Consider the following 13,568-nt stretch of genomic DNA (forward strand, 5'->3'; position numbering starts at 1 on the left):
TGCTGGGCGAGGGGGTGGTGTGGGCCTGGTGGAGGGGCCACCCAGCCAACATTTTCCTCCTGCAGCTCCTGCACACACTCAGGTGCACACACACACACACACGTGTGTGTGTGCTCCCCTTCCCTGTGCACCGCAGATGGCAGGCAGAGGCGCCAGCCAGCCAGATGTGTTTTTCATAGCTCCCAAGCCGGGCATAACTAAACATTTACATTTATTACCAATTAGAGGGGAAACAGACTGTAGTTTTATGGACTGTGTGTGTCTGGGGGTATTTCTCTTCGTGACCTTACCCCCAGCAACCAACAGTCACTTTCGGGGGGACGTCACCCTTGGGGACACCTCCCTGCAGCCAGGGGACCACAGCGCTGGTGGCACGGGGTGTGGGATCCCCAGCTCTGTGTGCACGGTTCCCCTCTCGCTCCACTGACGTGCTGGGAGGAAAATTGAATTTATTTTTAGTTTTTTTTTTTCCTTTCTCCCTCAACCTTGCTGGAGTGTGACAGAGGTGGGAGCTCTTGGCAGCTGGGATGTTAAATGTTTTTCCACATGGTCTCTTGGTTATTAATGGATTTTAGCACTTGACAAAGTAGAAATTAGGAGATAAAAGCTATTAGAAACTAATTTGGGTAATCACTGCGTCTGTTCCCCCAGGAGCCTTCCTGAGAGCACTGCTCCCAACGCTGCCACCTCTTGGGAGAGAGGGGACCCCCTGTGGGATGGGGTCAGGATGCAGCCTGGGAGCAGGTCAGCTCCAGGCACCTCTCCCCTCCCAGCAGCCGCTGGGGATTTATCGTGTTCCCCATGGTTTATACGCTGTAATTTTGGGCTGTTAAATCAGCAAAATAGGCAAACTAGTTTGGAAAAACAACGTGGGTGCGTTGCAGTGGCTCTGTGATGCAGGAACAGAGCCAAGAGCTCGTGGAAGGTGCAGGGCTGGTGGCTTTCAAAGTGAGGGATCGGGGAGGAAAACCACTGCAAAGGGGAGAAAATAGACTGAAGGAGAGAGGGAAAATGTGCTGAAGCAGCTGATGACAACCCAAACAGCAGGGGAAGGCTCCTGCCTGCCAATTAACGAGTCTCTGGTGCTAATTTGCCACCTCGGTTGCACTTCTGAGCTTGTCAGGAGATGAGGAAATAACAGACAAGGCTGAGAAAGAAGCGGCAAGGCTTCGTCTCGCCTCTTGGCTATGCGGGTGCTGCTGGGCTGTGTGGGCACACCCCTGGGTGCTGGAGCACGGCGTGTTTGTGTGGGCAGGGAAACTGAGGCACGGCGCAGCTCCGAGCCCTGCAAACAGCAGAGTGGTGTTGGCTGAGCAGCTGGAGGCAGAAAGGCCTTAGGCTGCCCAGTTTGTGCCCTTGGGTTTGTAGGGACTGCCTCCCGTGGTCTGCTTTGCTGGTTGGGTGTGTACGTGGAGAGTCCTCGTGTGCTCAGGGGCATCTCTGCCACGCACCCAGCCCACGTTACGAGGAGGGTGGCGAGGGAAGGTGGCTGCTCCAGGGGCGGTCTGTTTTTTCCCCGCACTCCAAGCATGTTCCCTGGTGCCACCTGCTTGGGCAGGGCGTGCTGCCACCACTGCATCCCCCAGGTCACTGCTTTCCTGCTCGGCTGTGACCCGTCCTGCCCCTCCCTAGCACACCCAGGGCTGCCTCTCCCTCCCCGTTGGGGCAGATGTCCCACCCTGACCCTCACCGAGATGATGGCTGTGACCCACCCTGTCCTCCCTGTGTGTTTCATTGCCTGACTTTTCTCTTTTTAGGACCAGGAGACACGGGCAAAGGATGGCAGCTGTACAGAGAGCAGAAGTCCAGGTGACAGCTTGAGGGATGCTGTAAACACAATAGGCTGCCTGATGGATTGATGGATCAGACAGGGAATATAGTTTATCTACTCCGCTTTTATTTTCCTCCTGCTTATCTCTTCATCTGTATCGCCCAAGGATGGAGGAGAGGGGGAGCAGCAGGAGAGATGAATTCGGGTTGCCGTGGCTCTTCCAGCAGTCACACAGACAAGTTTTGGCAGCCAGGGAGGATTTGGCAGAGTCGTGAAGATTGCCTTGAGCAGTGGGGCTGCTGCTCTTCTTCAGCCTTGGGGTAGGAAGCAGGGTAGGAAGGGGGCTTTCCCACTCCTGTCTTACCTCCATGGGGCTGGAGGTGATGTCTTTTGAAGACCCTGTGATGGGGGATGCAGTGCTGCCCTTGCTGCCTGCGCTGGGTTTAGCTGATGGGGAGCTGAGGCAGCTTTGGGGGCATTCAGGATGGGCTGCACCTGTTTTTTGCCCCTTCTAAGGGACAATGAACGAGGAGGGCAACGAGGACACTGCAGGTATGGAGCAACCTCCCTCCACAGCCCAGGGAAGGGCACCACGGCACAGCTCTGACCATCATCTACGTGGCTGAGTGCCCAGAAAGGGCGGCTGAGGTCAGTCAGTGCCTGTCTCCTTCCACACCACATCTCCGGGGCACTATGAGAGGCTCCTAAGGGCCACATCTACCATGCCCGAGGAGGTGCTACGTGCCACAGGGAGCGCATCCGACGGTCATAATGGGCCACCTCAGAGCCCCTGGCACAGCCCTGGCAGCTAACCAAGCCCTTGGTGGGAGGCAGAGGGCCGGCCAGCATGGGCTGAGCTCCCAACCTCTGCCCTGGGGGCACAGAGAAATGTGGGGGACACAGCACGGGGGTCTCCTCACCACCCCCCTGCAGCATGGCAATGGAGGAGCCAGGGCCAGAGATGACAGTAAGTGTTCTTTTTTTTTTTTTTTTCCTCAGTTGTTTTGGTTACTCTTTTGCTCAAAAAAAGGCATTTTTTTAAAAAATATATTAAACAGATACATTTTACTAAGATGTCCCTTGGCTGGAGCCACCGACGAGAAATAACCCTCCCCAAATAAATAGGCTTAAAAAACTCCCTCCCAAACCAACCAAATAAATAAATACATAAATAAAACATTTTTTTTCTTTCTCTTTCCTTCTCTTGCTCTTGTTTTGCTGTAAAGAAAAGCGGCCCAGAGGTCTCTCCCGGTGTCCACAATGGCAGTGCCCATGGGGCAGACGCCAGGTCCCTGCCCATGTGCGGGGTGGTGGTGCCTCGGGTCTGCCCGTCACATCTTGGTCCCCCCCATGCCACGTGCAAGGACACAGCCGTAGGAAGGTTGGGATGTGAGAGCATCAGCAGAAAGACATTTTAAAAAGCCTATGAAGCTGAGGCACCGCAGAGATTGTCGCTGGAGGAACCAATGGCGTGCACCAGGTTGGGGTCTTGAGGGGTTCGCTGTGGTGGGGCCAGCAGCTGCCTCCATTGGAGCTGTGTCCCCCAGCCAGCAGCACATCCCCTTGGCCACCAGCGTGGCGTGCTCGAGCAGAAGCAATGTCCCCACCAGAGTCATCCTGCGCCCTAGGTCCTGCTGCCTTCCTCCGCTCGAGCCCTGCATCCCTTCAGCCAGTGGCTGGGTGTACCGTGGAAGCACGCGGTTGGCACTAAGGTAAGGCCTTGATTTAATCTGTTGGGGGTGTTTTTCCTCTCTCCCGTCCCTGTCGCTCCGCCGTCTGAGCAGCCCTGGCCGTTAGCTGCACAGCTTGCCCGTCTCCTGCTCCACCGCGTTGGGCAGCTTGGCGCTGAAGGCCCGCAGGGAGGACTGGATCCTGGCCACCTCATTGTTGGCCAGCTTGAGCCGGTGGCGCAGCAGGCAGGTGAAGAGGTCGAGGCGGGTTTTGCCGGGGGGTGACAGCCTGTTCACCCGGTCCCTGATCTCCACCAGCTGCAGCATGGCCGAGTCCTGGGAGCCCTGCGTGTAGGGGTAGTCCAGCTGCAGGATCAGGTCGCGTATGGCGTCCGGCTCAAAGGGCAGGCTGTAGCCGAAGACCTGCAGGCTGTTGATTTTCATGTACCCCAGGTTCTTGGAGGGGTCTGCCATCTCCAGGGGCTCGTAGTAGATCGTCTCGTTGGAGCTGTCATCCAGAGACTTGATGCGGCTCCGCAGGTAGACATGGACCGTCTCAAAGAAGGTCTTCCACTTGTTGCCCAAGGTGAGCGTCCAGTTTTGGCACTGGGCAGAGGCATCCACGTTAGTCCTTTCCCAGTCTGGGAAGCTGCCCTCGTTGACGGGCACGAACCAGCTCTCCGAGTGGCTCCCCCCAAAGGGGTTGACATAGATGGCCATGACGGGCTCCAGCGTGCTGTTCTTGGTGAGGCAGATCTGCAGGGACAGGGCCAGCATGACGTGCACCAGCCCGGGTTTGTACTTGTTGCTCTTCAGGGTCAGGAGCATGCGCTTCCTCCAGGAGGGGTCGAACCAGCTGCCCAGGCGCATGTCGTTGCTGATGAAGATGGAGTGCACCTCGATGCGGCTGTCCCGCTTCTGCAGGAGGTACTTGAGCTCCAAGTCCTGCAGGTCTGTCTCCAGCCCCAGGTAGTGCTCCAGCGAGTCAGCCACCTCGGGGCGGCACGAGCCCTGGGCCAGCACGTAGCCCTGGTTGCACGCCCCGCAGCGGGTGGTGTTGTCCTCGGCGCAGCTGGCGCAGGCTGTCCCCTCGCCCAAGGCACACGGGATGGACCCCTGGCAGGAGGGCTGCTCCGAGGGGCACGTGCAGCTGTGGCTTTCCTCCAGGAAGGTCCCGGGCACGGTGGTCTCGCTGCAGTAGAGGAGCGACTGCGCGCGGCTCCACCAGTAAGGAAGCGACCTAGAGGAGAAGGGACGGGGAGGACAGGTGCTTAGGGGGGCTCTGAAGGGCCACCCGCCCTCTGTTCACTTTTTGGGGGCAACACAACTCAACCAAGCCTGGTTTTGCACCTTGAACCCAACCTCTGAGGACCATGTCCCCAGGTGGCGAAGCTGCCTCTGCTACTTGCCTACTCCCAGGCTTCTCCCCAGCGAGGTGGGGGCCCCTCGGGTCCCAGTCATGGGGGACAGGGGCTGTGGCAGCCTACCTCTCCTTGGGCAGTTTGAAGCGAGGCTGCCGGTGGCAGCGTTTGCTGAGGTTGAAGAGCCTGCGGATGATGCGGTGGGTTTTCCTGGCGAGCAGCTTCAGGCTGGTGCCCAGCTGCTGGTAGCGGTGCTGGACGTCCAGGTCCATGGCCCAGAAGTGGGAGATGGCCGTCCTGTTCAGGAAACGGTCCCCTGGGAGCCTCTTCACCAGGGCCTGGAACTCCTCTGTGAGAAGAGACTGAGTCAGCAAGCCCGGGGGGGTGAGCAGCGAGAGAAGAAAGCAAAGGTAAAGCAGGAGCCAACCTCCCTCCAGCCGGGGTCCTTCCTTCAGGGATCCCCCCCTCCCCACTTAAATGTTGGTGGGGATGTGTCTCCACGAGGTGTGAGGGAAGGTCTTTTCCTTCCATGTGCTCCCTTCCCCAAGCTCTGAGGGTTGCTGGGACAGTGGTGGCCCACCACGCAGCGCTGCCCTCACTGCCCTGCAGCACCCCGGGATGGCTCTCGGGGGGCTGGTGTGACCAGACCCTGTCCTTGGTGTCACCAGAGGTTGTCACTTCCCATTAAAAAATGCCCGCAGGCTCCTTGTTCTTCATGGCAAGACCCATCCTACATGCTAAACGTGGACCCTCTGGTGCCCCTGCAGCACCCCCCACCCATCCTGAGCACCCACGGGTGCTCCCCAAATGCGTTTGCCACCCACCACTGCTACAGGATCAGGGCTGGCCAGAGGGCTCTGGGCACGGAGTTGTTTTGGGGTCTGGGTCCCAGCACCCGGGGAGCTTTCCCCCAGCCTCACCTGACTCCTCGAACTGACCGTGGTGGCTCTCCCAGGCGCGATGGAGCTGGGCCAGGCTGCCTTCCAGCGCCTGCACGTCGGCCTCGGGGCAGTTGCAGTGGGGGAAGGCGGGCTGGCACTGGCAGCGGCAGTCACTCCGGCGGCACAGCAGCTCCCCGGCCGAGCCGCAGGCGATGTAGCTCAGGGCAGCCGCCACGAAACGCTCCCGGAGGTGCGGGGGGAGCACCGTCTGCAGCCCTGTGGGCAGGAGGGAGCCCCCGGGGGCGTCAGGGCACCCGGCACGCCCAGCCTGGACCCCATCCCAACCCGTGTCCCTCCTGGGTGCCCACATCCATTCAGAGTGGAGCCGCCTGTCTGGGCTCTCCATCGATCGCGGCTCCTCTTGGCAGAGGAGCAGTGGCCCCTTCCTGGCCAGCTTTGATTTATTTTTAGTGTTTTTTTTTTTTTTTTCTTAAAGCAACAGCCTGATCCAGCACCCTGCACGCCTCCCTGCCTGCCCGCCAGCACCCCTCGGTGGCACTCGCACTGTCCCCGCGGCACGGGCCCTACCTTGCAGCTGCACCTTGTTCTCCGGGCTCTGCACCAGCACCGAGCTCACCGAATCCAGGTTATCGTAGTTGCTGCAGCCGAGCGGCCCCGTCCGCGTCTCTGTCACCTAGGTGGGACCCGTGGGGGGCTAAGGGACAGGGCAGGGGGCCAGGGCTGCGTGCTGCCACACGGCACCATGCACGCAGGGGGCTGCAGACAGCCCGTGGCCGTGCCTCAGCTCGCAAGGCGCTGCGGCAGCAGCTCGGAGAGGAGAAATAATTGCCTGCTAATTGCCTTGTCGACAGCCGGCAGCCCCGCTGAAAAACGCGCCTTCATTAGCGTGCCCGATTTCCCATAAATAACACGGGTGGGCCAAACTTCGCTCTGCCCCCGCCTCGCCACCAGCCCCCCGCCCGCCGTCCCCTCCCTCGCGCCCTCGCCCACCTTGATGGCGGCGGTGGCGATCTGGATGTGGTGCAGCCGGCGCAGCGTGCTCTCCCGGTCGATGAAGTAGGAGGCCGCCAGCTGGTGCAGCGTCTCCAGCGACACCGCCGAGCTGTTCCCGGCCCCCGCGGGCTCTGCCCTGCGGCTCAGCTTGCGCTTGTCCACAAAAATGGTCAGCGACTCCTCTCCTGCGGGGACACGCCATGCTCTGGGGGGCTGCCGGGCTCCCCTTTGTGTCAACATTTCTCCCCCAGGCCCCACCAGTGCTCACTGCCCTCCCGTTCCCCTTCCCTGTGCTCGGGGGCGGCTGCTGGAGCAGGCAGCTCCCCTCCCAGCTCACCTCCCAGCGTGGCGGCGAGCAAGAAGTGTGTGCCGTACTTCTTGATGATGCTGTCGGTGACCTGCTGCAGGCTGGGCCTGCGCCCCAGCAGGCGGATGTTGCGGATGAATTCGGGGGCGAGGGGCAGCGGCAAGCTGAAGAAGTCCTTCCTCTCCAGGGCCAGGTTGTTCACCTTCCAGCGGGCGAACTCCCTGTGGGACGAAGGCGAGGAGAGCAGCGGTGAGAGCCACAGAGGTGGGTGGGGAATGGGGTGCCCGGGTGCAAGGCCCCATCCCACCCCGAGCCATTGATGGGAGGCATCGGAGCCGTGCACGTGACATTGGTGTCACCTCTGCTGGGACACTGTCACCACTCCGCTGCCTGTGCCAGCCTGCTGGGCCAGACCTCATCCTGCCGGCCTCATCCAGCCTCCATCCTCATCCACAGGGATCCGGGTGGAAATCCAAGGTCTGGTGTTTCTGGATAACGGGCAGTGCTCTCTGTGAAGCTGGAGGTACCGGGACGAGGCAGTGGATGGGGTGAGGATGCTGGGGGTGGCGGGCACGGTGACGGCAGGATGTGGTACACTGGTGCTGGACCCCACTGAAAGCTTGGGTTGCTCAGAGCAGGGCAGGATCTGACCTTTCCCCTCCACCAGCGGGCTCTTGTAGGGGCAGGGGGTTGGCCATGTGCCTCAAGCAGACCCGAAGCGTGGTGGGATGGCAGTGGGGAAGGAGCAGGGCAGGATGGGCTGGCACTGGGTGACATCTCTGTGCCAACTGGGAGCCCCCAGCACCGCGGGCTGTGCCAGCCTGCTGCTGCCTCAACCAACAGCCCTGCCAACACCCAGCGGCCAGCTTCAGCCTGATCTTCAGCGTTTTGCTCTAATTAAAACCAGGCGGTGTCTCTCCAACAGTTTAATTAGAGCTGATTGGGAGAGAAAAGAGGAGAAGGAGGAGGAGGGAAGGAAGATGGGCACGAAGCAGCTGAGGGACTCGGCAGGCACCGGCCTGCCTCCCATGGTGACTTTTGGGCTCAAAAAGCATGATGCTGGGGTGAGAGGGGTGATGCTCCCTCTCCCGGGTGCAGTGGGATATGCAGGGATGGAGGCCACCAGCATTGCACCAGGTCCCCCTTGGTCCCATCCTATGGGAAAAGTGAAGCTGCCTACAGGTTGTCTTCCTCCTCCTCGGTGCAAGCCGGCTGCTGTCCCAGCGGGTGCTCCTTCCTGTCCCACCTCCGTCACCAGCAGCATCCCCGGAGGATGGCAGCGTGCAGGGAAGGGGAGAGGGGGAAATGAGCTCCCAGGGGGTGCCAGGCTTCATAACAACGCAGCCATCCCTGCACTGACGTCAGGTCTCCAGGTAGGGTGCAGCAGGGCTTGCTCTGGTCCAACAAACACCTCCTGGGCTGCAGGGGGCTTTGCGAGGACCCCCCAGCATCAGCCCTGCTCCTATAGCGTTCTAGCTGTGTGCTTGCATCTCACCCTGCACTGCAAACTGCTGCTGGGTTGGGGAAACACCTGCCTGGGGCTGCATCCTTGCCAGCCCAGCACATGGTGGGGATGGGCTGAAAAGACCCCACCAGCCTCTGCAGCCAAATGTGTGTAGGGTGGGGACCGGCTGCTCCCTTGCTGGGGGGAGACCCAGAGCCTGGAGCCCTCACGGGGATCAAACCCCCTCCCCACGACCCCACCGCCCTTGGCGCTGCCTCTCACCTGTAGATCCTGTACCTGGTGGTGAAACCCTGCCGGTAGCGCTCCGTGAAGTCCACGTACTCCTGGGCTCGGTAGAAGGGACCCCGGTCGGTGAGGAGCCAGTCCAGGGGTGCCCGGCTGGGGGAGGATGAGGATGGGGACGAAGGGGACGCGGCGCCGGCGGCATGCTGCTCGGGCACGGCGCCGCCCGCCCCACAGCATGCGCTCAGGGCCAGCAGGGCCAGCGGCCACGGGAGCATCGGCGGGGGCCCGTCAGCGCGCCGCAGGTCCTGCTGCCCCATGCTGCTGCCGCCCGGCCGGCTTCTTCATTCTCTCGCCCCGCCGCGCTCCTCAGGGACGGGCCCTGCCCTGCAACGGCACCGTGTAGGGGATGCATTGTGAGGACCTCATCTTGGTCCTGCTGGCCAGGAGTGAGGGGCTAGGTGGGGACAATTCCTCCGCCCCCCAGTGACACGGGGCATGGAGCATCTGGGGGATGCACCATGAGGATGTGTCGGTCATCTGGGGTGGCTGCACAAGCTTCTCATCTACCCTGCAGCTGCCTGGGCTGACCGCATCGGTGTCTTGAGGCCAACCAGCATTTATCGTGAGCTGAGACCCTTCTGGTGGTAGCATTGGCGCTGAGCATCTTAAACACGGGAGCAGCAGCCTGGGGTAAGAGCCCAAATTTGCCTTTTGCTTGCTGGAGCCGCGAGGCGCGTGGCTCCCAGCTGGCCAGGCTGGGGCAGGGAGAGGCTTCCTGCCTCGTGCCGCGAGGGCTGGCTGCCTGAAAACCCGCTTCAAACAGAGCCGAGTTCAAAGTCAGCGCAGGAACATCAGAACTGACTTGTTCTTCATTAGCCGATGTAAATGCTGGGCGTAAAGATATGGAACTGGGCCAGGGCGGGGAGAGCCGCTGCCCACTCCTGAGCCGGGGATGGATGCAGGGAGGGCTCCCGGGCTTATCTCTGGAGCCCAGCAAAGGCTGCAGACTTCAAACGGCCAGATCCGGGGCTTACCCTGCCCGCCTGGCAGCTTTGTGCTCCATCCTCAGGCTCTGCTGCAAGTTAAAACCTAGGAGAAGCCCCCAGCAGCAGGCTAGCTCTGAGATGGGACAAGGTTTTGGGGACCCCATAGCCACGGTGCTTTTATTCCCTGTAGCAGGAGCCACCAAACCCTCGCCAGCCCCACGCTTTGCCGAACAGGGGCTGTGGTGGATGAATCACCGTGATTAAACACGTATTATTTTATTTTTTTTCCCCACCTCTTCTATTTTTAAACCCTTAAGGGTGCGTGTTGATGACGCGGGCTCAGCTGGATCCCTGGCACTTGTGAATGAAGCAGAGGGGCTCGCCGGGGTGCCGGGACAGCCGCCTGCGTGCAGCCTGGTGGTGAGACTGCGGGTGGAGGCGTGCACACCGGGGTGCGGTAGGTGCTGTGCACGTGAGCATCGCTGCTGACAGAAGTGGGACAGGCCAGGTGGGATGGGAAGGCACTACGGGTGGCTATCCCGCACCATCGTTACCGTATTTATTATTTATGTTGGTGGTGGGTTAAGTGAAACCAGGATGGACGTACAAATCAGGACATGCAGAAGCATGGGGACAGCAAAGCTCTTTGGTAGCAAGTGACCCCCTTGACCTCACTACTAGAGCTGGAAATAACTTCCTAATCACTTATCCTTGATCCAAAAGAATGGAGATTTGATAAGAAGCATCTGACTACCCCTTTTTTATTTTTTTGATTTAGGGTTTGTATCACAAAAGCTGGAGAACTTCCAGCTTGCTAATTATTTTTTTTCCTTCCCCTTTTTCTATAAAAACCTTAAAGCAAAGGAAGAGACAGACCAATGCAAATATTCTTGGCAGACCTGTCCAGGACCACAGCCTGCTTCCTGGCCAGGCCTGCCTGGTCTTCTTGCAGCCCTGTGTCCCCACTGCCCGCAGGATGAAGCCCGGGGTCCCTTTAGTGATGTCCCACGCCTGTCCCCCACACCACCGGTCGTATGAGCTGCATCTCAAAAATAACTGGCTGTAAATTCCCACCTCTCGAGGCTCCCTCCGCCCCCTCAAGTGCCCGTGAGCAGCGGGGCTGAGCCGCAGGAGCCCGGTGCCGGTGCCAGCAGCAGCACCCTGCCGCCTCGGGCCACGTCCCGCTCGCTTCAATGCCAGCGGTGAAGCAGCTCTGGAGCCATGCGCTCCACTGCTAATCAAGCGGAGTTCGATAATTAAGACATTAGCTAATTGTCAGGGACATTAGCATTGATTTCTGCCCTTTCACGCTGCAGACACTGATCCGGCCACGTACACGCTGCACAAGGCGTGCGCGGGGAAGAGGCTGGGCTGGCTCAGGGCGCATCGAGCACCCCACGAGCAGCCCTGGTGCGGGTGCCCCGGCACCCCCTGGGACAGGGCCAGCCACGAAGCAGTTATGGGGGAGCACTGAGCCCCACAGAGATGCCTCTTAGTGGGAATGCAACCCGAACCGAGTCACCTTCCTGTTAAATGCAGGAACGGTTTATCAAATTAAGGCCGCTTAAGAGAGGCTGGGCAGAGGCTAAGTGCAGTTTAGTGCCTGGAGTGGGCTGACTTGGCTGCGTGTGCCGATGCAAGCTGAGCCACCAGCCCAGCTCCGCACCCACCCAGGGCCACGCCGGACCCAGCCCTGCCTCTTCCCACCCACGCCTGCATCGCGTCCCGAGGAAGCGCCGGGGCCGCATCGATCTGCCAGGGGAAGGACGGGCGCGAGCCAGGCACCACCGTGGCGGCAGCGGCGTGGTAATGGGCAGCAAAGCGGGCACAGCGGGGCGCTGGCAGCGGGCCCGCAGCTCCTGAGCGCGGGGACAGCCACCTCCCAGCCTGCTGTCCTCGCCTGAGCAGCGGCGTTAGAGATCCCAGCCACGGCTCTGAGCCCATCCCTGCTTCTTGCTATTGCAAAGGGGCTTCGGTAAGTCAGGGCCATGCCCCCTCCCAGCCCAGCAGGCTGGTTAAAAACCCTGCAGGACTCTGTGAATTGGGCTCCTTTTATTAGCTCTCCTTAGAGCGAGGAACTTTGAGGTGAGAGCAAAGGAAAATGTCAGAAAATCCCTGGACTCGGGGAGCGAAGGATTTGCATAAGACATCAAATGAGATGAAGCCCGGGCTGCGGTGGAGGGAGGTGGCAGCTGGGCGCCCCGCACCACACCAGTGCCATGTGCTGTGCCCTCTGGCTTCGCTCGCTGGAGACTTTCACACCCGCAGGCAGGAGCCCTCTGAGCAGAGCGATGCGGAGCACGGCTCCCTCCAGCGCAGCCGTGGCTCCTCCAGCCTCAGGCCGAGCTCCCAGCCCCAGGCATCCCCGCGTCCCCCTCCCCGCTGTCAGGGTGGGCACCGGTGTGAGGCGAGGAAGCTCCCAGCCACCCCTCTCCCTGCTTAGTGTCACCAGCGTGGCACCGGGTGTCACGACAAGCAGCGAGGCATGGCAGCAGCCGGGCACGGGCAGCCTGGGGAACACGGGGCTGGTGCTGGGATGAGATGTGGGGTCTCAACGGGCCCCCCCAAATCTCCCCAGCCCTGCCCTCATGCCGGGCTCAGCCCGCTGGTCCTGGGGAGCAAAAGCGCCCCTGAACCCCCCCCAAAACCTATCCTGGGGAGAGCGCAGGGGGGTCCTCGGCACCGACCCTCCCGGCTGCAGACGGAGGGGGGACACTGACACCTGCCGGCAGGTCCCGCAGCGCCCGGCCCGGCCCCGGGACCACCGAGGGGGGTTTGGGGGCACCCCAGGACCCCCAGCACCTCCAGCCCGTGCCAACGCAGCGCTCAGGGGGAGAAGGGGACATAGCGCGGGGCTCCCCCGAAAAGGGAGGCAGAGCTCGCAGAGTTGGGGTTCCTCCCGAAATTAAAGACCGGGGGGAGCAGGGGAAGAGCCGAGCCACCGCTCCCCAAGCCCCCGTTCCCGGCCCCACACGGGCATCCCGCATCCTCCCCCTCTCGCCCCGGGAACCGTGCGGCGGCACCGGGACCGGGATCCCCCCTTATCCCCCTCCCCCCCTTATCCCCCTCCCCCCCTTATCCCCCAGCAGCTCCCAGGGTCCAGCTGTTGATCGATGCGTGCCCGGCGGGGTGGGGGCGCGTTTGGGCATTTTAGAGGGCACCTTCCCTGCTGCTGCCGTCCCGGGGCTCTCCTGGCCACGGCGCAGCTCGCAGCCCCCCGCTGCCCCCCAGCCCCCCCGGGGGCAGCTCCGCGCTCCGTCCCGGGACAAACCCGGCCACAGGGGCTCGTCCCCCCCCGGGACAAGGTCACCGAGCGGCGGCAGCGCATCCCTAGCGGGCTGCCCGCGGGGAGCAGGGGGGGACACAGGCAGCGCGGGGCACCCCACCGCCCTGCCTCAGCATCCCGATAATCGCGACATCATCCCCCTCCCGAGCTCCGGCCGCCCCCCGGGGATGCTCCGCGCTCCCGAGGGCTTACCCCAGGCTCCGGGGGTTCTCCGTCCCGTCCTGCCCCGTCCCCTCCTGCTCCGTCTCAGCCCCCCCGGGCCCGGCCCCGCCGCCCCATGGCGCGGAGCCCCCCGGCGGGCAGCGGCCACCCGGGTCCCGCCGCGCTCCGCGGCCGCCGCCGCCGCCTCCACGCTCGCCCTCGGCCGCCCCCTGATATATGCACGGGCCGCAGCCAATCAGCGGCGCCGCCTGCCTCCCCGCGCCCTCCCATTGGTGCTCCCGCGGCCGCTCGCCTCGTGGGGGCGCGGGGGGCGCGGACACGCGTGGGGGGCGCGGGGCGGCGGCGGCGGCAGCAGGGAGAGCGCGGAGCCGGCAGTGCCCGGGGGGAGCCCCAGCAGGCGGCAGCCCCCTCGCCTCCAGCCCGCTGGCTGCGTGTCCCCT

The 13,568-nt window shown here is 62.2% G+C and overlaps 1 protein-coding gene across 2 annotated transcripts; it reads right to left on the reverse strand.

Annotated features, from left to right (window-relative positions):
• Nucleotides 1–2,817: 2,817 nt before the first annotated feature.
• Nucleotides 2,818–13,312, reverse strand: BRINP2 (BMP/retinoic acid inducible neural specific 2). Of its 2 annotated transcripts, none has more exons than XM_038183252.2 (8): nucleotides 13,159–13,312; nucleotides 8,746–9,078; nucleotides 7,035–7,225; nucleotides 6,695–6,882; nucleotides 6,272–6,377; nucleotides 5,723–5,959; nucleotides 4,929–5,151; nucleotides 2,818–4,681 (listed from the first exon to the last, which is right to left on the reverse strand). In XM_038183252.2, exons 2-8 carry the CDS (start codon nucleotides 9,009–9,011, stop codon nucleotides 3,565–3,567), a joined length of 2,328 nt encoding a protein of 775 aa, XP_038039180.2. In that variant the 5' UTR covers nucleotides 9,012–9,078; nucleotides 13,159–13,312; the 3' UTR covers nucleotides 2,818–3,564. The 2 variants fall into 2 exon arrangements, with proteins under 2 accessions (XP_038039180.2, XP_038039179.2); XM_038183251.2 differs by having other exon boundaries at nucleotides 8,731–9,078.
• Nucleotides 13,313–13,568: the final 256 nt, after the last annotated feature.

The sequence above is a fragment of the Anas platyrhynchos genome, chromosome 8 (genome assembly GCF_047663525.1).
Source record: "Anas platyrhynchos isolate ZD024472 breed Pekin duck chromosome 8, IASCAAS_PekinDuck_T2T, whole genome shotgun sequence".
Lineage (NCBI taxonomy): Eukaryota > Metazoa > Chordata > Aves > Anseriformes > Anatidae > Anas > Anas platyrhynchos.